General features: G+C 38.6%; 2 protein-coding genes across 4 annotated transcripts in view; one reads left to right on the plus strand and one right to left on the minus strand.

Moving 5' to 3' along the window:
* Positions 1 to 3971: 3971 nt before the first annotated feature.
* Positions 3972 to 12226, minus strand: LOC148820046 (galectin-related protein-like). 2 transcript variants are annotated; one of them, XM_088934194.1, is made up of 5 exons: positions 11915 to 12226; positions 11237 to 11323; positions 11025 to 11113; positions 10184 to 10364; positions 3972 to 9852 (listed from the first exon to the last, which is right to left on the minus strand). In XM_088934194.1, the coding sequence occupies exons 1-5, from the start codon at positions 11945 to 11947 to the stop codon at positions 9709 to 9711; spliced, it is 534 nt and encodes a 177-aa protein (XP_088790320.1). In that variant the 5' UTR covers positions 11948 to 12226; the 3' UTR covers positions 3972 to 9708. The 2 variants fall into 2 exon arrangements, with proteins under 2 accessions (XP_088790320.1, XP_088790321.1); XM_088934195.1 differs by having other exon boundaries at positions 4084 to 9852; positions 10184 to 10352; positions 11915 to 12030.
* Positions 12227 to 14910: 2684 nt separating this feature from the next.
* abch1 (ATP-binding cassette, sub-family H, member 1) overlaps positions 14911 to 23651 on the plus strand; it is a 29881-nt gene continuing 21140 nt past the window's right edge. For both annotated transcript variants that reach the window (XM_088934292.1, XM_088934293.1), the window contains exons 1-5: positions 14911 to 15474; positions 17173 to 17311; positions 18341 to 18500; positions 20104 to 20258; positions 21806 to 21913. In XM_088934292.1, coding sequence (XP_088790418.1) covers positions 17181 to 17311; positions 18341 to 18500; positions 20104 to 20258; positions 21806 to 21913 — 554 coding nt within the window. In that variant the 5' untranslated portion in view covers positions 14911 to 15474; positions 17173 to 17180. The remainder of the gene's footprint in view (positions 15475 to 17172; positions 17312 to 18340; positions 18501 to 20103; positions 20259 to 21805; positions 21914 to 23651) is intronic.

A 23651-nucleotide genomic window follows, 5' to 3' on the forward strand; every position in this document is an offset into this window, starting at 1 on the left:
CAAAGTTGGGGGAGTTAACGCAGGTTCTCTTAAGTGCAATCCCAAAGTGTTCAAAAAACTAACGCTGCGAAACTCATTTAAAAATGAACGTGGTGTTGGATATAAAAAGCGGTTCATCTTGACGGGTTAAAATCATAATCTGGAGACAGAAGTAATTTTTTTGTTTGTTTTACAGTGTGATGTTCTTGGAAAAAAACAGATAAAACAACCAAGTTTAGGCAGGGACCCACAGATTGTCTCCATGCTAATATATTTACATATATTATATCTCCATTACAATATATTTACATCATTCTGGAATGACTAATAGAAGTTTTGGAATAAACCGATTATTTTAGTATTTAACAACCCTTTTCAAATGGTATTTGGAAATCTTCATATAGTGGCAATACTGTAGATAGAACTGTATGCATTGAACACTACTTTATTTTCACACAAGAGGTGCCTTTAGTGTGTGTCTAGCAAACAAAGAAATGTCATTGTTATGTACTGAGGTTCATATTTACAAAATTACATCCTTGCAAGGATTTATTAATTTATTTAAAATTGGAATGAAGTCTATGGTAATCCATTAAATGAATGTGATACTGTTGTCTATGTGCCACATGAGTTATAAGTGTTGCTAATGTAAGGTCACGTAACAAAATGCATACTGACTTAAAAGTGAAACATTTCTTCCGTATTGGACCTTGAACACTGATATTTCTGTGCAAACAAAAGGAATTATAGTATTTCTGTAACAAATAGAAACGTAGAACTAAGTCTTGGAACAGCAATTACTGGCAATAAATCAGAATGGCATTACAAAGGGAGAGCACTGTAAAGAGGGAAGAATTTCTAGAAAAGCATTATAAATTGTATTTTTCATTTTATCCTTGCCCAGTTTGAAAGCTACCAACGTCCATGTGCACTCACAGGAACTCTCTGTGTGCAACTGGTTTGTTTAATAATAATAATAATTGCTTACACTTATATAGCGCTTTTCTGGACACTCCACTCAAAGCGCTTTACAGGTAATGGGGACTCCCCTCCACCACCACCAATGTGCAGCATCCACCTTAGCCGTATTTATGGATCAGCTCCTCTCGCCCATTGGAGCCAGTCATCTTTGAACACACTGCCAGCTCCGGGCAGACTGGGCTTCGATTGGATGAGCTCATGCTGACATCACTGCACATCTGCAGGCAGCCGGGATGCTGTAGGAGTCACTGTTTCGCTGAGCAAACCCCTTGGTTTAACAGTGTCCAGGTTGTGCACATCTAGCAGAGCACTAGCAGTGCTTTTCCCTCCTGGAGCTGTGCTAATGCTTCTATTGGTTTGCTAGAGGTGTACCACCTGGACATTCCGGTCCCAATCAGTAAGTGTAATGACCCAGGTTATAACTCACAACACCTGAGCTCAGGGATCGAGCTCCTCTGCTGGTAAGTGAAGTAGAGTTTGGTTTCTGGCAAAACCGGGCCTGTGCGTGTCTGTGTCTGCATCTGTATGTCTGCCCTTTGATGGACTGGCCCCCATCTCGATAGGTTCCAGCTCCCCTGTGACCCAGAATCGGATGAAGTGGTTACGAAGTGAGTACAAGGTGTACAAGCTGTTGTATGTTCAGAGAAAAGGTTTTTAGAGAAACTGGTTAAATGGGCTCCATATTTTTGCCTTTAAATTTATATAAAAAAAGATATATTAATTGATTTGGATAGCCCCGTTCCTTATTGACTTCATGGACTAACTGGTTATTCTTTTATTTACCTATTTTAACATATACATAGATTTGGGTAATACTTCATATTAGGGGTTGTGAATGGAATTTACGTCCATTCCTTCCAATATATATAATAAATTTAATATGTTTGTAAAGTGTTAATAGAGGGACATAAAAGTTATGCTAAGCAACATCTGCTGTATTTGTGAAACCCTATTCCTGCACCTACCTTTACCCCTGGCAGTTTATGATATTATTACTGGCATGTTGATAGAATATCTGAATCAATGCCCATAGTGGTGACTGTGGCTGCACTGTAGGAGCTGTCCTTCAAATGAGGCATGAAATCAAGATCCTGATTTACTACTACCTGTTCATTAAAGATCATGACACTGTTCGTAAAAGTAGGGTCCTGACTTTCTGTAATTTTGTTCCAGTCTGTTTCAAATGCATTTTTGCACTCTATGTGAATACAATGTTGCTTATTAAACATGTTTACAGTATTTCAGAATGTTTAATTCACAAGTAATCACCCAAGACTTTAAAACGTGATTAAATGTAAGCGGGCAAATATCATCACCTTGCACACATTTCTTTTGCCATATTTTAATAATGGAGTTACATGTGCTTTTGGCAAACCTGCACCTCATCCACACAAAAAGCTGTTTTAAAAGAGCATTAGAAAACAGACGTCAAGCATCAATAATGGCATTTTTAAACTCTTTAATTTATAACCAACACCTAGATAACAGTAGAAAGCCTTTTAGTTTTTGGTCTTGGTGGACATTATGTTAATTAAATGGAATCTATACATTATGTGAGAACTTATAAGAAGGAGCTGTCCAGTATAGAATTTGGTTGTATCATGTCTACAGAATCTACACAAGATTCCACAAACAGGAATATCTGTGAGTTATTTAACATTAACACACTCTGGTGAGAGAAGTGCTGTACTGTACTTGCATTTTTTGCAAAGCACCGAGTGTCATTAAACATGGATTGACATGAAAATAAGAACCTTAAACTCCAGAGGCGAATTCAGCATGTCTGGGCGTTGCCCACAGAGTGAAGCTGGTATAATGAATTCACTACTGTGAGGAGGAAAATGGCAGCAAGAAAAAGAAAATTCCAGGCATTTTTTTGTGAAAAGTTCTTCCCACCACCCAGCCATTAAGAAATCAGACAGCGAATTTGATTGTGACCAAATACAAGGACCTCTTTATTGTATGGAACAGTATACTAGAAATCAGACTCCTCTACTATTGGTCCTAATATTATTTTCTGCTTATGGAAGGAGCGTCTGTAATCATACCAATCCACCTGTCATAATGGATCAATAAATTTTGCATCCATGTTGTTTAGGGAACAAAAGCGATACAAGTAACTTTATGTTTGAATGTCACTTTGGCAAAAATTGCTCTTCTTACCGTGGAATCAGTGGAAAAATAATATTGGAGAAAAACTGAACCTGTATGCAGCATATACTATAAAGCAGTAATTCCTAGGTCTGTAAAACATCATATAAATTTTCAAATTAATTTTTGATTTCCTCTGGTCTCTAGAGAGCACAGATTAGAGGTGACCCACCTGAAAGAACCGTTTGTTTTGCCTTTATCTTATTACTGGAATTCCCTGAGTCAATATTTACACCAGCATACCTAGAGGGTTGCTGCAATACAGAAGAATGGATATGAGCAGGTTTCCCTCCCCATTTTCCAGCCTTGGTGAATGTGTGACTGAAAATGCATTATGAGACTCAGGAAATCCTGAGTCTTACGATCCTGTAGATCTTTACCAGCCCCTTGTGAAAGAAAAAGGAGACATTAGAAAAAAATGAGGGTGGTCTTTTGGTTAGCTAAAAAAGTTACCTATGTCCCAATAAAGAAATAGGTAAGATGACAATTATAGAGTACTAATTAGAGGCAAATAATAGCTAGACCAATTGTCCCAGTAAGAAACGTATTATCATCTGCTGTTCCCCTTAAGGGAATGCATTCTGCAAGCACAATGATCTTTTAGATCTTGTTTAAATGTCTTTCCAAAGTTATATCTGACAGAATTTCTGGCACACACCATATAAAACCAGAGATGCTGAAATGAAAATGAGTGTGTAGTATGTCCCACCCACCCCAATCCTGGGAAAGAAACCATGAGCATTTCGGCTTCTTAACAAAGGATAAACAGAGAGCCTCTTGTTTTGCTTGCTTGTTAGATGTCATCTGTATATTCTGTCTCAACACTTTCTATATGAGAGAAATCAGTGGCACCACATCAAAAGATGTCAAGTTTATTAGTCGACAAATTAGATTTAAAAACAGCACAAGGAAACATTCAAAGTGGAAAAATACAATAACTGGAATGGACTTAATCCAAAAGAAAACACCAACTTTCACTAATCCAAAAGTGTACTTTATTCAGAATGGCTGAAAAGAAAAAAAACTGTCATGGCAGCTCTAAAACTGCAGCTAATTCCAGACTTTCTCACAAAATAAATGCAAAGAATGAATGTAAAAACAGCATATTTACAAAAATTGTGTACAGAGCATGCCAGCTCCACACTGGTATCTGGCAATTTGAGGCATCATTAGTGCTAAGACTAATACCAGATGTTTCCAAGAAAAAATGTATGAGAAAAGTTTTGACAATGAAGACACCCAGATGCATTTCTTAAAACTAATATAATGGTACAGTATACCAATTATTTGGTTTTGCACTTACTCTAGAAATAATTTAACAACAGTCGATTTTTTAAAATTCTTAAGCTCAGAAAATGCTTTTTCAAAAAATAGATCAATTGGTGATAAAATTTTGTCTACAAGATTATTTTCCAATATAATTTCTAGCATTTGAATAGCATTACTATCATTAGCATGCTTGAATTATATATGGCTCAAGTATGAAAATATTTAGTGCCATATTTTGAGCTCAATAAACAGGCTTCCTCTGTACACAGTAAAAACATGATTGTACATACATCACTTTTACAACTTAGCACAGTATACTTCCTCTTTACGGAGGAATACAATAAGGTACATTGTCTTTGCTTTAGAAAATCACCAATGGTTCTAAACTAAGGCCTGATTTTCAAAGTTCTACTTCAGTTTGGTAGTAGAAATGCTAAATTTCCAAAAAGGAACTAATTTCTGACATTCAGGTAACGGTCAAAATGCTTACTTTCATTCATTTTTTGTACATATCAAATAACTTACATTACAAAACTGTATTTGAGCTCTTAAGACCATTAAGGCCATTGTTGAGGTTTGTATGCTTGGAAAACCAGGCCTCACATAGGCAATATATACATCAGACTCACAGATACAGCCAAAACTGCTTACAATCAGGAACAGTGACATTCATTGGAACAGATCAAATCAATGTTCAAGGCCTTTTCCGGTTCCAGTTTGAGAACCAGCCGAGTATGTAAGAAATTAAAACAAAATGTGCTCAGTTGTAACTGAAAGTCTGTTTTTTTGACTGTGATAAGGAAGAGACAGCCTGGATCTACGAGGAGGGCTGAGAAGGAGCAGCACTTTACAGATCTTACCAGACCATTTAAAACCCGTTCACAGGTATCCATAAGGCATTGTGTTCATTTGCTGGCTATTCTGAGACTCAACTGGATTGAAGTTTGTTTTTAATACTCAATATTAAAAAATATTTATTTTAAAGATCCATCACAAAAATGTATGGACATTAGAAATTTGGCCCCGTATAACTGTTAACTCTGTGAAGTCGTTAAATTGTTCTCCAGGGTTAAAGACTTGATTACACAGAGAAGCCATACTGAAGTATTAATGCTCCTGCCAGTATATTCCTTTAATATGATTATTGCCTGAACATTTATGGAATTTCTGGCATTTAACCCTGAAAACAAATGTAACCATTAGAAACATCCCACTAGTGTCACTCTCCTCTCTCCTCATTCCCATCCACTACTCTGGATCCACTGCTAATACAGCCACCTTGTACAAAGAGCAGTGCATGCATAGCAGCAGAAGAACTGGAGCAGGTTTCTAAATCTGAGTCTTTAAGCTGCACTATTTTTATACTTTACAAAAAGCTTATTTTGTGTAAACATTGCTTCATCTTTATTTGTATCATGCCAAAGTAAAAAAACAACAAGATGAGATGTACTCTGTTAATGCCTTTTTCCTAACTTCGGTTTTGTTATACATTAATGTCTTTACTAACCCTAATGCACTACAACAGCAACTCAAGGAAATTTCTTCCCATCTTGACTTCAACACTTCTACAGCACACAATACCTTCATCTTATCAGTGCTAATACGATAGCATGGTGTGACAAAAAAATCTTTGAAGTCCGTACCATTCATCCCAAAAAATGATAGATTATTTATGTTCAGGAAGATCATTTATTATATATATGAGCAAATACTTATGTGCCCCTTAGAATAGAGATTATTGCTTTCTTACAACCATTAAATAAACAGCAAAATATTACAGAAGACGATTAACCACAGCCTCTGTTTTAGTTTGGTATTATTCCCTTGGGGATGAAGTCCTTAATGTCGCTGTGCTTGGATTCTGCCTCTCTCTGGGCCTCCCTATCACAATACCCTGTTTTAGTTTCTACAAAAGCCATATAAAATTATTTTACTTTGCATGTTTATTTTTTGATATGTACTCAGAAGACATGCGTTGGGAAGTTCAATTTTTGTTATTCTCATTCTCATAACTGATGTCGTATTGTCTGATATTCTAGAACTGTATTCTAATAAGTTTCCCCTGTGCAATAAATACCAAAGTTTTCATACCTGTTAAATATTAATGCTTTTGAATATAGTAATGTGTTGCTTCCTGTCCTTTTACAATTGTTTTGTGATCCATTTAAATCTGTCTGGCAAAACAATTGTATAAGGTTTAACATTTTAATTAACAAACAGCAAATCCTGAGTGTTCTATCCTGGCCCTCATGAAGAACTTATCTCTGCATACTGCTATTGTGAAAAACTGGCCAACAGAACACAAAACGAATATTTACAACTGTGAAGTGTGTTCAGGTAATACTTTTGAGTTTTGAAAGCAAAACAATGCATGGCCATACTCTGCATGAAGCACACTGGGAACCCTGAAAAGTCAGCCAACTGTCACTTAGAACAACAAAATGAACTGATGCTGAAATACTGGGGGTCACACTTCCTGTTGCGGAATTACAAAGATCTCCATAAATAATTAGGCCTCTCGTATGTGCCTGTCCTCCTTTCCAAAACACACAGGAAAAAAAAGAGAAATATGTTACACACAGCATTACAAAATAGTGCATCTGTGTTCTTAAGAAGCTGTTTAAGCAGCCACTGAGACTTTGAACCGTCTGCTATTGTGAAACCATGGTGCTCAGCTTTAAAATCATCTGCTTGGTGCAGTTGTGCAGTGAAAGAAAATCAAGTGCTTTTTTTAGAGAACAACTGGCAGGTCAACTAAATCAATTCTCCTATATGTCATTGTTTTTTTACTGTAATTATTTTTAGGTTTCTTTTAATTCATAAACTGAAACATTCCTTTTGAGAGTTCACACAAAATGTCTCAGAATTTTAATATTTGATGTCATTTCCATGATATAAATCTGTACAATACTGGCACAGTCCTTGCTATTGCCACTATAAAAAACTAACTTATACAAAGGCTCATCCATGGGGATGGTTTATTACAAAGCTTTAGGTGTGGTGTCATACCAATACAGCAGTCCAAAGCATCATATTTGAGATTATCCTAGTGATGTTACATACTGCATCCAATTCATGACATCACTAGGATAGTGGTGATGTCATATAAACTAACCTACATAATGAATAATATTTGAGGGCTGGAAGAACATCACACACAGTTCTCTGTCCACCTGCTACATACATTTAACCGCTTGGCCGCTAAAACTGCAAAGTCAGTATGTTGTTGCCAGCTCCTCAGTGTCAACAAACCTATTTATCAAAAGAATGCTAAGTTAACGACTGCTTGAATATGAGAAGGAGAGGAGTCTCTTTACAATGTAAACATTGTGTGAAAATTACACTTGTGTTTTTGCACACATTTGATAGAATGCAACAGAAGCAAATCTCTGCCTTTCAAAAGGCAGGCAGACAGCACCAGGGCACCACACGGCAGCCTAATAAGACATTATAACCAAAAAAGAGAAGTAGGGCTGGAGGAAGACTATTCTTGAGGCTACTCTCTACACATACTCAACACCCTGGAGTGGAGTGACACCCGATCCTCCAGCTTTAGAACAATCTTGATTCAATGTGTAAAATTCACAACCATTACAGGAAGTTCATCAAGGTTCAGGAATGAAGACCTCTGCTCTACAGTATACAAGTTTGAAATAGTCAATTAAGATTTTTGTTCATTTTAAGATGTACACATTGTCAAGTATATTTCCTCAGTTGGATTCTTGATTCCACAAACCAAGCTAAGGATCTTAGCCCTTCATTCTCGAGATGGTGATGGATTGCTAAATCCCAATGCCTGTGGAAGTACTGTGACCTGCACAAGTTACAGGCTGCAGACATATCAATGACACAACTTCACAGTGAGCCAAATGCCCACTGCAAATCTAGACCTAGAACGCAGAACAGTGCATATATGAAGAACGCTTGGCTAAGATCAGCCCTGCCTTACAAAGGTAACAGTCAGGAAACAGGAAACCGAATGTGCCTACTTTCCTTTTCTAGATAAATACATTATTTCCTCTTGAAGGCCAAACTATATCCATATTTTCCGCATACCCACAACTAAAACAGTGATTACATTCAAACAGCTTCAACCTTCTTATTATTGTCTATCGGTATCACAAAGTGTTCCAACAGAAGATAAGTTCCATGTGTTGGTTATCTCTTTCACATGTGCCATTCTGATTAGAAACGCAGATCTTACAACCAGACAACGGAGTAATGATTTACTGTCTGAAGTGGTCATCTGCTGCTGTTTTACATGAGATGGAATATAACTGGCAGTGAGAACACACTGAGATGGACAGGGTGCTGGTATCATATACAGTAAGACTTAAGTCTTGCCAGCAGTAAAATATCCCACTGCACCTCATAAAACACAGCTGCTGCTTTTCATAAGATTATTTCCACTGCATTCATGCTGTTGGTAAAGTCACATATATTTCATGCAGTAATTGGCAAAGCTATACCACTTCTAACAGATAAAATTAGACCCACCTGTCTATATTTTAAACTACTGTATCTCAGCTAAATTCTATTTTCTATTGTGCTGCTATAATCAACACATAACACAGAAAATTAATGTTTGTAAGGAAATAAAGTGTAAAATAAACCTTAATCCTTATATTGGTAATTCCTAAATGCTTGGATAAAATAACTGCTATATTGTACTTACAGACATCACAATATTTTTACAACATGTCATTCAGTAAATTAATAAATTAAACTTCATTTCACTTTTATTGTTTAACATAGCAATGACTTGCTGTGAAAAAAGTATCCTGTACTTCAAATAAAAACTTAAAAAAACTCCATTAAAATCATATTGTGATACTAGCAGCCCCCAACGTATTAAATATGTTAGACAAATAAATACATCTAAAGAGATAATTTATTTTCCTGAGAGCCTGTTGTTTAAATACAAAAATGCATTACTGACTTTTGCTGTTTGTAACTGGCAATTTGTATAGCACTGCAAAATCCCTGTGGTATGCATTTAGCATTGACTGCACAGGTGATATTGTGACACCCCAAAACAGTACTTTTGGGTTTCCTTAAGACTGACACCACTGTGCATTGCAACAATTAATACACATGCTAATTTGTTTGCAATTCGCCCTTCTAAATGTTTTACAGTAAAGTCAGATACTCGACTTCAATTTGTACTTATCACAACAGAGAAAGCAAAAGAAATGAAGTAGTGCTGTCAGTGTTTAGCAGGCCCAGACGTTACTATTGTAGTGTTGCAATACGTATGCAGGACAGTTTTTGCACCATCTTACATCCTCTCCTGGTGAAGCTGCTACTCCCTCCGCCTTGGCACCCAGGTTAACCTAGTTTAGTAATTTGTAGACTCCCGCTAATCCTTATCGTGTCGATGGCTGGTAAAGTCACGATCCGGTGATAAAAGTCAAAGAGCTGATGTCCGTCCACGAATATTCGGAACCGCTGGTGTTCACAGTGAATTTCAATCTAGAAACAAATAAAAAACGCAGCCCTTTATTAATCCCCAAATCAACAAATGGACAACAGACAAAATAAAGGCAATGCATTTTAGAAGGAGAGGGAAATAAGCTTGTTTTTACGCAACTGTCAAAGCTAAAACTCACTTCGTAGATGTTAAGTTCCTGAGCTGCTTATTCAACTAGACTCGAATCATGCTTAATCAACAAGCGTGTTACGCAAACTATTTAAATGGTTAAAAGGGTTACAACACATCAAAGTAGGAGTCCTGACATCCCTCAACTGTTCTACACGATTAAGGGTCTGTATGACCTATAATTCAAAGTTCAGGCATCATTACCCTAAACGGCTGATCTTGGATGAAAGGAAAGTAGGGAATGGGCGTTTCTTCCTCGCCCCACTCTCCGGAGACGCACGCTTTACGGAGGAACTGCCTCTCCGCGAATCGGGCGCTCAATTCCAAGGCCACATCAGCAGGAGGGTCGTCCTCAGTGCCGCCGCAGGTCAGGCTGATATCAAAACTGCGTGAGCAACACCAACACAGGGCAGCAATGAAACATTGCCCTGAGTCACAGCAGGTCAACTAAAGCCTCTCACTTCACATTCCAATTATGTCAACTAAAGTCTCCACATTCTGCCAGTTTTTAGTCGTCAAAGCTGTATTTGTAACAAAAGAACAATACATAACTGGAAATATCCAATTAACCAACGAACAGTACAAAAGTCTGTGGGAGAAACATGATGTTCGGAATACATCATTCATAAGCGATGTGACAAGAACAGCTTGCTGATGTAACTGCAAATACACAACCGGTGCGTTTTAGATTACTACACATAAACAGTTCTCCAGAAGGGATCGCACCTCCATCCTGATAAATCTTGCTTTCGGATTCATAAGCCGTTGTTACCACCAACAAAAAGTTAATCCCCTGACCCCCTAGAGAAAAGTGGGCATGGCGTTGCATGCATGAGAATTTAATCGTTCTCTAATTCCTTTTGTGTGTGATCAAACAGGCAAACTTAATTCGGCATTTTCTTGCCTGGGAACGATAGGAGTAAATCAGAGCGCTAAGAGTGGCACTACTTTTTAGTCACAATAAGTCAACGCACTAATTCCAGGTGACCTGAGATCCAACTAGCACAGACACCTAATAATATATAAAACATATACTAATAATTACCTTTCAGGTTCGGGATCAACAATACCCATCACTATGATCTTCTTGCCTGGCCTCATTCCACCTTTGATGCGACCACTAAAAGGAACAGTCTAGTCAAAGAAAGTGAGATTTTTCACTGTGTGAGTGGAGTATCGTTACTGGTACATAATGCAATAACACAGAGAGATACACAGTCTCATCCACAAAAACGGAGACAAAATGCGTCTTATTACCAGTAAACGAGTTATGTCGTCTCTGTCTGGAGAGCACAGACCGGAGCTTCCAAACGAATTGTTCAGGTGTGGTTCATTCTCGGTATTCTACACAGAAACACACGAAAACCAAAGATTGGCAGTCATTATTTTTAGATACTACAGGTATCCAGAGAACGTGCTAATTATACGGAACTGGTTATCAAAATAAAGGCTATAAATTATATTTAGAACATCCAGTCAAGAACATCACAACGACTGCAAAATTCGTTCATTTTCGGTGGCACGATGGCGTTACCTCCCAACGATTGTGATATGAAGCCTGCCAGAGTCGTTTTGAAGCAGCTGACATTTTTAAAAGGCTCCGATAAAATGTAACCGTCTCCTGAGCTGGAGCATCTATTATTGGACATATGACCCTGAAAGAGGCTGTACCTCTATCGGTCTGTCCCCGGCCGCACTCTGTCCAGGTGATTTAAAGCCCCATTGACTACAACAGCTGAGAAATACAATATTCAAATTTCAGTATTTGCAAAACAGATATCTGCGGTTACAGGTCCTTTTTTCCAACCGTAATGTAAATGTGACATTGCAACGCACAATACCGCGATGTTGCACAACAATTACCCTACACGTTAATCACAGTCTGAAGAATCTTTCAATGTCTAGCTGTTCTATTTTCTGCCTTTTTCTACTTACTATTAAGTCCTTTTCCGTGCCCGATACCGCCATCTTGTACAGAATACCATAGGAGAATGGATTGATCAGCTGAGCCCAGAGGCAGGTCAGTCCCGAGCGATGTGTCAGCGCTGAGCCAGTGACTGCTAAGGCTGCATCAAGGTGCTTGCACTCGACCAGGAATTTAATAGTATCCTATTGTAGAAGACGCCCTGCACGTTTGAGAGAAGGATAATTGCTGACGTGTAATAACACAGAGAGGCTTAATCCGTGTCTGGCCATAAACACTAATCGGCTATTTTTTTAGCGTACATGAGACGACTGTGTTTCCCTGTTCACCCGACAGGAGATAGGCTCACATTCAAAGGACTGTTTTAAAGACCTCCCGTGTTAATACGTGCAATGTTTGTTAGTGGCACACAAAACAAATATTTACACCAAACCAGTTTCATGTTTAAACTAAGCTTGTAAGATACTGAAAACAAGGAATTGCCTATTGATTCAAAACAAAGTGGCTGTATGTACAGCCTGCACTGTAATCTGTAATAACAGTTGCTAATATTAATGTTTATGAATTGCACAAAGGTTTTGCACAAAGGCTATTCACCGGATGTATAACTCTCAGTTGTTTGAAATGTTTTGCAAGTATGAGATACCTCTGTAAACAGAAAATACAGAAATAAAAGACGGGTTGCGTGAGAGCTGGAAATCATAAATCATTCAATTTCATTAACACGGTGAAGACTTATATTTATAAGTTAAGGCCATATTAATCTTCATCATATGTCTTTGCTGCTTGTTTTCCTTAACGTAGCTACCAATTAAAATTCACTCATAATCCACTGATGGTATTAAATGAATGAATGGAATTATTTATGCCAGAAAATATAATCAAAAACTAAAAACAGCATTTAGTCATAGCAGTATACGCCATTTGTGGACATCATTTAGCTTGCATGCATTCATATAAATGGTTAAAAACAAGATAAAATTCAGTTGTGCGCTGTTGACTCACGTACTGTAAGTGCAAAAATAGATCTGCATTTCTCAGCGCTGCTGTTTTTTTGTGTAGTAACACAGAGCACAGGACAACCACTACACAGTACAGGGAAGAGGCAGTCTGAGAGATACAATTTGTAGATTTACAGTCTCATAAAGCCTATTACTACGGGAAATACTGCAAACCCTCTTCATTGATCTGAATTACATGATCCTACTAACAAGCTCCGCATCCTCAAAGCACCGCTGGTTAAAGCAGCCACCACTCAATTAGAAACACACGGGGTTTATATGTCTTTAAGATGGACATTAAATACTCCATTTCAACAAGCTTTGCGCAAATAGGAGAGGAAAATAATTTATACAGGACACAAACGCGATAAATGACAACTAGTTGCAGGTTCTGAACTGCTACCGACAGTCTGAGCTACACTGACGTGGCCTAGTTCTTGGGTCCTAATGCCGTATTTTTCGATTCTGGGACGCAGGCGAGAATCGGGTGTTTACTCGCATCCTGGGGAGGCGGGTCTAGTTCCACGGAAATAACTACTGATCTCCAAATGGTGCAATTCCTTTGAAAAATGTCAAATATTGCCTCACATGGCAAAGAAAGACATTGCAGCTGTGTTTTTTTCTAGATCGTGCTGTTTGATCTTTCTTAACAAAAGAAATAAAAAAAAATATATATGTATAATTCAAATGATGCTGAAATCGTAATTTAATAGCTGATTCTTGTTTATACCAATTTAGGATACGAGTGTAACGAGATTTAATTGTGCATTGCAGTATTTTTTCATATTGACTGCAATCTTTAAAATAATGTTTTTATAAACTGGATGTCTAAATCTAAACACATATTGTATAATTAGGTGCACTGCTTACACTATCACTTACACAGTACAAACATTCATGATGTGTAAACATATATTTACAATCCAGCAGGTGTCATAGCTCCCTTTGTATCTCTAGCACATGAAGAATGGATGGAAGGCATTCAATTGCCCAGTTAATTGAATAGTTAGTCCCATAAGCTAGTTAATAGTTCGAGTGGAACAAAAACTTAAAGATATTCCAGTGTTGAATAAATTGCATATGCCCTTGTGGTCAGAACGGGAAAGGAACAGCGGGCTACTCAAGGTGGCTCAGCTAGAAGTTGCGTTAAATAACCAATAGGTGTCTCTCTTTCCCTCTAAATCAGAAATCCCGATTTGCATGCACTTGTAACTTGCTATGGTGTGTACTGTATATTGTTGGACTGAAATCCATTCAACGCACCATTTTGTTAAATTACTTAAGCACATATATAAAACTGCACGTCTCACTCGCAGTGTGCTGTCAGTCTACTCAGTGTCAGTGTATGCACTTTTCCAGCAACCTTCAAATCGAGTGGAGTTTAATTTAAACGCCCAAGATATAAAGCAAATTCAAAGGGGCAAAGGCGATACAGCCCAATTGAATTAAGGGAATTCTACGAATAGCAGGCTATTACTAATTATTTTACAATAATGCTTATGTTTGCATCTGCAAAAGATAAACTTTTATTTTATTGGTACATCGTTTTCAAAAACTTTTCGGCACATGACAAAGATTTCAAAATGTGGTCAAATAGCCATCAAAACTGCAGAAGGACATACGGTAGTACTGGACCTGCAACCCCCAGATTTATTCTCGATTAAAGAACTTGTCTTATTTGTTTGAAGAGAATACATTTGCGCAATATAATATTGTAACGAATGAATCCGTTACAATATATACAGCTAAATAAAAGGCAACTACACTATAAATATTAAAAACAAATCTTATTCCTCGGAATAGTGATCATAGAGAACCGTTTCAGTTTTAGACAGCTATTTTGTCTGCACTGTGCAAGATATGTCGAGAATCCATTACGTTGCAGTAGGTATTATGATTATGGGAATGCAGATTGTATAATTACTGCGGGACTTTCAGGAGCATAGTGGCATAACGCAATATGATGTCTATTTCATTGCAAAGTGTTCATCGGTGTCCATCCGTGTGTGTGTCGCTGCCTGCATCCTGCCACCGGTCTGCACAGAGCCTGTGACGTCGGTGAAGTGAAGATCGCACGAAAATGACTTCGTGCGCCGTAATTATAGTATACAGGTTCAGATAGAAGTCCGTAGGGGGTGAAGCAAGCACAGAACAGTTTGGGGCATAATTGCAGACGTTAAAATGCGTCGAAACATTTCAGGATGATGAAGGCCGTTTTTATATAAACCCCAAGACAAAGTGAAATAACGTCAGACGACATGTCAGGCTTGATCAGCCCGCCGGACAGAACAGTCGACCGGTGACATCACTGTAAAATGCTGAAGTGAAAGTGAAGAATGGTGTCGAAAAGTCCGCATATGTAAATCCTGCGCATCTTGCTGTACCTACAGTCAGGAGGCTGTGCAGCGCACACGCCGGAAGACATCTGCTGCAGACGCATTTGCATTCGTGGAAAACGGTTTTTGCATCATTTCAGCAGCGAATTACTCGAGGAACTACCGCATTTTGGTTATTACAATCCACCGGTGTACCTGAACCGGAGAAGAGAAGCAGTGTTACAGAATACTAAGGTAATCTTTTGTCATCATCCGGGACAGATGTTTGATTTACGCTGATTGCAGTGACAGGTGACGCCTTTAAAATACTTCCATACGAAACAAAAAGAGATATCATAACATCATTCACATATTAAGTATAAATCTCTGTACTGTACCTCGGTAAAATGCATGCTTATTACTAAAAATTTTTAGTATTTGTAAAAACTCAAATATGTTGAAAATATATTTCAATCTGTTTTGAAACACATAATTGTTTCTCAGTTTATGTGTTTCTTTCTACAGTGTGACTAAATTAACAATTACAATATGTTACAGCACAACATAATTCTGAACTCGGGCATTATCAGAGCTGTGAACATTTTTAAACCAAAGTCAGTTAATTTAAACAATATAAAGTATAGCTGAGCGGTACTGGAAGTATACATGTTTGCAAAACCACATAATTTTCTATTTATAAATCACCAGTAATGCAGGTTTATGAAAACAGTAAAAACACTTAAGCTAACAGAATTCATGTAGTAACCTAGTCTATTAAAATGAAAAGGCAAAACCCGTTTTGCACGTGTAACATCTTGGAGCTAATTCCATTGGTAACAAATTGTCATGATGTAGAGTTGGAACGTTGGGAGAAGTTGAAATCTATTCACTTCCCTATGGAACAGCACGTGGTTTGTACTCCTTAGCAAATCAGATTTTTTATTATTGGTAAATTGTAATAAATGTATAGAATGCATTTTATTTTAATTGCTTAATGGTGTGCGTTTTATCATATTTACCAATACAATACGCACACATCTATTGAATTTATTCCATATTTTAGCGAGCAGCATTTGAAAAGACAATAAGCCATTATTCAAAAGAGTACAACCTGTGCAGCAATGTTTATAAATAGTTAACGTCATATTAGAAGACTGATTTTGCTATATATCCAAGCAAATAGTCCATTATGAGAATACATCTATTGAGCAGCAGTAGCTGTATAACTGACAATCATTCATCTACCCAAAGAACACTTCTTTTATAAGCCTCATACATTTATGATTGTTACCATTTTCCAAGGAAGTTTTCATGTTTGTGTTTGATCTTAATGAAATCAGTGCAGGTCATATTTAAAACATTTAAACTCTAATAATGCAAAGAAAAGAAAAGGCAGAACAAAAAAGGCTGGGATTAAAGATTATGGCACATATGACCCAGATTCTGTATCAACAAGGCCAAAGCCTGCAGGCACCCTGACACCACAGACAGATCCAGAGTTGTTGCTAAGAGACAGTATTGTGGGTCGCACAAAGGCTTCCTTTATTTTTTTTTTACCAAGGTGATCAATATTGATCAAGAACAACATTACATGAAAGCTTTAATTGAAATATGTCTGAGAAGATGGAAACAACATTCAACATTCTAGCTAATTCACAGTTTTTGCCAATTTCATTTACTCTGCATACAACATTGAGATTGATAAAGTATTGATGGTAATGTAGGATAAGGCAATGTTATCAGAAACATTTAACTCCAGGATTGGCTTCGTACAGTATAGACATGCCTCGTTAAAGTTTACAACTTCAGGTGAAAAAATGAAATTGCTTAATAATCTTACATTTGCTACTGTTTCTTAAAGGTCAACTCAGAAAAAATATTTAAAAAGTGTACATCTACATTTGTAGAATTTAAAAAAATCATTATTTTGATATGTGTTTTGTATGTCTGTAGAAGAAAAAATGACAGACAACACAGAGGCCTCCTTACCCACGTGGACTGAATCGGCCATTAAATGCAGAGGTGTCTGTCGATCTTATGGGAAGTTAAAAGTAATAAACAACCTTCATCTGACTGTACCGCAGGGACATATGTAAGTGCTCCTTTCCCTGATATGAATGTGTCTGAAACAGTTTTGTATGAGCTTGTTGTCCCACAACTAACAGCTGAATCAACAGGCTGTGTGAAAGCAAGAAAAGTTATTTGTAGTATGGTAGCATACAGGATTCTGTACATTTGAAACTGCCTATAACTAGAGTTAAGTTCATGTTTTGCAAAAAAATACCAGCACCAGGAAGATAAGGTTTTAGATTTTCCTGCAGAGCAGTAGTTTTATGAATGCAATCATCTTTCAGCTTAAAAGATCTGCTTAAACTGAAGTGTCTCAACGCACCACGTATATCTAGAACAGGGATACCCAACTCTGTTTCTCAAGAGGGGGTCTCAGTCCAGAGAAGAGCAACCAGATATACCCTGGGGTTTAAGGGACGTAGCTAGACTGATGGCCTGAAGGAACCAGAGCAGAGGAGCAGAGCAGAGGGGATCTGGTATTCTACACAAATATTCTCAATCCTCAAAGCGGATGAACAGAGTCAAGCCAGTGGACACAAACCAGAGGGCACAGGTGAAAATGACATAGAGGTGTATTTAAACCTAAGAAACCAGGAGGCACTTCTTCATGCGAAGGCCTGTGGGAATATGGAACAAGCTGCCCAGCCAAGTTGTTGAAGCAAATACCCTGGCTTATTTCAAGAATGAGCCGGATAAGATCCTTGGATCGATGAACAACTAACTACCAAAAGGACCACATAGGCCAAATTACCTCCTCTTGTTTGTAACTGCACTTATGTTTTTATGGGCTGCTGTCCCAGAGATTTATAGGTCTCTTTGAATCTCCAGCTTCTTAAGAATATGGAAAGGTGTCAACCTGCCCAATTAAGCAACTTATGAGTTTAATTATATAATTAAAGGCTCATTTGAAAAAAGAAACAAGTCCCTAAGGACTGGAGGTGTGCAGCCCTAATCTAGAAGGAAAGCTTCTGTATCAGTGAAGGATATGTCTATGATTTCACAAAAACTTTCTGCGATGCAAAGGCATGTGTTTCTCTTGTTCCTCCTCCAGCTATGGTCTGCTGGGGCCCAGTGGGTGTGGCAAGACGACCCTCCTGAAGTGCATCGTGGGAAGGCTGAAGATTTCAAAGGGTCACATCACCGTGCTGGGGAAGCCCCCAGCTTTCCCAGGTCATGGAGTTCCAGGGAAGATGGTTGGGTACATGCCGCAGGTAATCCACCCGCCTCTCGGTGTCGCAGGTCTACTCGCACTGCTCTGTTTCTGACTCTGCAATGTTTTCCATTACATATACCGAGGGAAGTTTTGTTAACTAATGGTAATACCGCAGTTAAAAGTAGATGGTATGTACTAATTAGATAAGAACACTGAAATTTAATTTTCCTTACAAACAAGGGAGCTTTTTGGTTTGGTGTCACGTGAGCTAGAGCTGCTGGTTAGCCAGTCGTACATGCTGTCGGTATGAAAGCAGGCAAACATCAAGCTGCTTTGATACAGAACAGTCCCGTTCAAAAGGGCAAACCGTAATTTAGATTAATAAGTGATCCTAATAAAACATTCCTTTGGCAGAAGTGATAAAGGGGGTGACCAAGGCAGAGTCATTTACAATATAAGCTTGGCTTTACATCTCATCCAAATCCAACATACAGTACAACACTGTAACTAATGTATACTTATTATCAATCCTTCATAAAACACCTGTTTAATGCCAGGGAGCGCTTGTTTGCCTTCTTAATATGTTGCAGAAAGCTTGGTTTATTAAGGTCTAGGCCATTTGTGCCTGTTGTTTTATCGTTAGCATTATACATATACAGTATCTGGATAGCAATATACTGTGTAACTGCAGTAGGTAGTTTAATTTACAGGAATTTAAAACATAGTTTTATCATCATACTATACACTCTGCTCACCATTGTACTTTGTGAACCAAAAGAATTCCTGCCATACAGTATACCTGGAAATCAATCATTTATATCGTGCTTTTCATCCCAAAGGATCAACAAATTGCTTTATATTTAAGAGGGGACCCACTTGATCTAATGTCTAATCTAAGGGGTACACTTTGTTGCTCATTGCATACAAATCCGATCTCCCTGTATACTTTGATAATGCTTAAAATGTGTTGCATGATTTACAAAAATATGTAGCTAATGAAGTTTCACTTTTCAAGCAGCAATATAAATAAGTTAAGTACTGTAATATCGTAATTTTAACAAGATCCTGAAGGCAAGGCTAATTTAGACAATGCTTAAATATGTGTGGTATATTCTAGAATAAAATGTAAGCATCAGCTTCTAAGAAAGAACCCATAGTATACATAGTTATTCTTTACCCATCCTTAAATAAAAAGTAGATGGTACGTACTAGTTAGATAAGAACACTGAAATTTAAATTTCCTTAGAAAAAAGGAGCTGGCCTTTTCAGTTTGGTGTCATGTGAGTGAACAAAATAGTAGCATTACCAGTTCAAAACTGTCATTTTACAGCAGGCTTGGTCATTTTTTGAACATTCTGGATGCAAACGTCGACCTTAAGTAGTGTCCGCATCTGTCTGATAGCAGTGGGAGTGGAGTCACGTTCCATACTGGAGCTGAGCTTACTGAACAGAATATAAGGTTTCTTTGAGCAGCATGTGGGATTTAATGAAATCTCATGTTCATAAAAATATGAAACACTTTTTCTCCTCTATTATTCCTCACATTTTGAATGAAATTTCATGCAAGGAGGCTGCCATGGACCGGCACGAGTCCACACACTGGTCAGGTAGAAACTCTACACTAGCCCAGGTAGCTTCTTTTATTATGTTGTCTTTTGCAGGACCTGGCCTTATACAACGAGTTTACCATCAGCGACACTTTCTGGTTTTATGGACGAATTCATGGGCTCGCTTCCAAGGAGACAGAGGCCCGTATGACCTTCCTTGTTGACTTTCTGGACCTCCCAGACAAATCCAGACTGATCAGGAACCTGAGGTACACAAGAGAAACTGTTGCTTAGTTCACACAGAACGTGTGCCTCCTGCGTCTGACCTTCACAGGACGGCGAAGCACAATGAGCCGGACTGAAGCAGGGACTGGGCAGCTCAGGGCATGACAACACATCTCACTAAAAATAGTGCAAGATTTGTGTGTGATGAGTGTGTGATGTTCCGACTTTATTTATTTATTTAAGGAGGAGGCCTTGTCTAAAACATTATATTGTTCTACAATAAAGTGTATTTTATAATATTTTATAAATGTAAAATTACTACAAATAAGCACAGGTTTTCTATTTTTCCCATGTACATTTCTGTGTTTCTAACCACTTTATAAATTAGTTGATCCTTGGCAAAAAAATATAAGTTAATATAATATAAATCAGTGTTTAGCATATTGTGGTAACCACAAAATCTTCACTAGGCACTAAAATGAGAGAGAGCAGTGACTATGAAAGCCGTGATTCACTGAATACCACTAACCACAAGCCTTGGTCAACAGTTTCTTAGTATTTTTTGTTTTGTGAAGTATTAATTAAAGATCTTGTATTTACAATGCATTGTTAATATCAGCACAGAATACAGTAGGTCAGCAATAAACCTGATCTCAGATGTGAAGCTTGCCGAGTCTCACAGCAAGCCCTGAAACAGAAAAATATTCCACATTAATTACTGTTACAACAGCGATTCTTTTCAGGAGTAAATGCCAAGAGAAATGCTTGTGTCAGAGCTCAGCCTCAGCTCTGACGCCCCCCCACCCTCCTTCTTTTTTTTCTCTGGCTCTCCTCCAAGACCTTAAAGCAAGAGGCCCCATGCCCACATCATCATGTGATCTCACACAGGAACACAATTTACAGTATTAATTAAGTTTAGGGTAAGACAGGCTATTTGTTTGATGAAGGGAACTTGAGCTCCTTTTACCACTTTCAGAAAAAGAATAGACAGGTTAATTCTGATATATGATCACCCCCAATTTGTGATGGGCCTTAATAAGCTTGTCTAGCTTTCTTACAGCAACAGTCATGATAGCAAACCATTAAAGAGCCAGGTTTGACTGTTTTATTGAAGAGAATTAGTGTGACAATGAAAATCCTATAGGAATATAATGGAAAAGCAATGTAGGTCTTTTTATTTCATTTTATTATTTTTCTTTTATTTAAAAAATTAATAAAAATGACATGCAATAGCACATTGTGCAATGACTGTCACAATGCTCATGCACGCTGAGGTCCTGTAGACTAAGGCAGAACCTTTTATAATATGTTTTTTAATCATAGGGATTTATTCAACTAATAAAATACAACATGGTGATTTAAATTATTGTCCTCTTATAGGGGTATAAGGTACACATTTTATATTCTTCTCTTACAAGCACACCGTTAGCAGAACCTAAAGCTAAAATCTTAATAAACCTGTTTTTGTCAGTTTTTTTGATCGTCACATTTGTGTTTCTGATGAATAACTATTAGTTCTGACAGTACCAGCCCCAGGTAGGAAATCTATTGAAACCAGTCCTGCAGAATGAGATCTCTACCTTTCCCCTAGTGGAGGACAGAAGAGGCGTGTTTCCCTGGGGGCTGCCCTCCTGCAGAAACCTGAGCTGCTGATCCTGGATGAGCCGACAGTGGGAGTGGACCCCGTCCTCAGAGCCAAGTACACTTCCTCTTTTCCTGGTGCGGGCGGGCTGTTACAGTGGGACAGGCTCGAAGCTCCAAACTAAACCACAGTACATAGTCCATCTGCACAGTACTTTTGCCATTTTTCTGTAGCTTTACAGTGGTTGTGTATATGGCTCACTCTGGGGTGTGCCTGAGATGTGCTTCAAAACGCTACACATATCGTTACTCTGCAGTTATTAACCAAAGGAAGTGGCAGAGGGGTGCAGGCCGTGTTTCAAGAGCTAGAACGGCGATGTCTGAATGTGGAGGTCTGAGATTCCTGGAGAAGCCCGAAGGCCGAGGGGTCAACCTATAGAGTTGTGGTGGACCAGAAGTGACCACGAGAGTCGCCACAGTGGTCAATTTTCAACTTAAGTCAATCTGGTGGGGCTGAAGCAGTCGCAGCAGAGATGGGCTACCGACTGGTAGCTGACTGAGAAAGCTGTAGAAGCCGCTGTTGAGCTGGTCCGGAGATTGGCTGCTGGTGTGGTGCGGAGCAATGGAACTGCAGAGGGAGCCACAGGGCGATGCGGTGCCGAGCTGCTGGCCTGTAGCGAGCTGGAGGGGTAGTATAGGTTGCACCAGAGGTCGGCTGCCGACTTGTAGCTGACCAGTGAAGATGTGGAAGCTGTGGCAGATTGTGATGCCGAGGAGACCACAGCGGGCCACTGTGGGGAATGGCTGCCAACATGTAGCAGACTGGGTATACTGTTGGTGCCACAGCAGAGGTTGGCTACCTACTGGGGTAACGGCAGGTCCGGTCACAGCAGCAGCTAGTCGGACACTGGACAAGCACTTGATGTCCGATGAGTAGAACAGGTCTGGATCCATGATTCTTTGAAGAATGCTCTAGTATGTCCAGTGGTGATTGCGCTGATGGTGGTACTGCCACTGGTGCCTGTGTTAGATCAGTGGCAGAGCACGCTTTCAGTGGTGGTGCAGGATTAAACAGGCTCTGGAAGAATGAGTGACTGGGTGCCTGAATGGTTGAGGGAGGAGCTGCACGAATGGTGGCCTGACTGTATCCTTTGAGGCACGGACGACTGTGATTCCTCGTGGGAATCCTGGAGCAGCCGTGGATTGCGAGCCATCTCTAGCCCGAGCTGTAACGTGTACGCCACAGATTTATTTTGCTTTTTTTACCGCAGTTTGTGTCATACTTCACCAGCTTGTAATGTGCCTTTCACACTTTTCTGCCAATATTTCACTAATGCCTTTCTAAACCTTCACTACCGAAGGAGTTACCAAGTCATGATGTTCTTTTCAAATTCATGGTAACTTCCTGAGTGAGCCTACTCAGTGACTTAAACAACAGGGAGAGTAAACCTTCGTTCTGACTTGTAAGTAGTAACACATGAAATGGCACGTGATAATGCTACTCATTAATCCTCAACCCTGATGATTTGCATGCTAATGTACTGTCAAGCTCCTTTACTGGAGCAGGTACAAAGTGTGCCAACTGAGGGAGATTATGTTGGTTCCAATAGGGAACATGTAACCTATAATTGCGTGCTGTACCCTAAAAGGGAAAGGGATTTCAACCAGTTTCTTATAGATTGTGCTCTTTGTTTATGACCTGATTGGTATAGTTCCATGATCAATCATAATAAGCTTCACACTTTAAAGTGAGGAGTTTGGTTTGGTTAATTTGGCAATTTATTTAAAGGCAACATGTGACTTGGATTCTGTAAATGCTGTGTTGTGCTTGCAATTTGACAAGCGGCCTCTATGCA

Source organism: Atractosteus spatula, chromosome 15 (assembly GCF_055471065.1).
Source record: "Atractosteus spatula isolate fAtrSpa1 chromosome 15, fAtrSpa1.hap1, whole genome shotgun sequence".
In the NCBI taxonomy this organism is placed as follows: Eukaryota; Metazoa; Chordata; class Actinopteri; order Semionotiformes; family Lepisosteidae; genus Atractosteus; species Atractosteus spatula.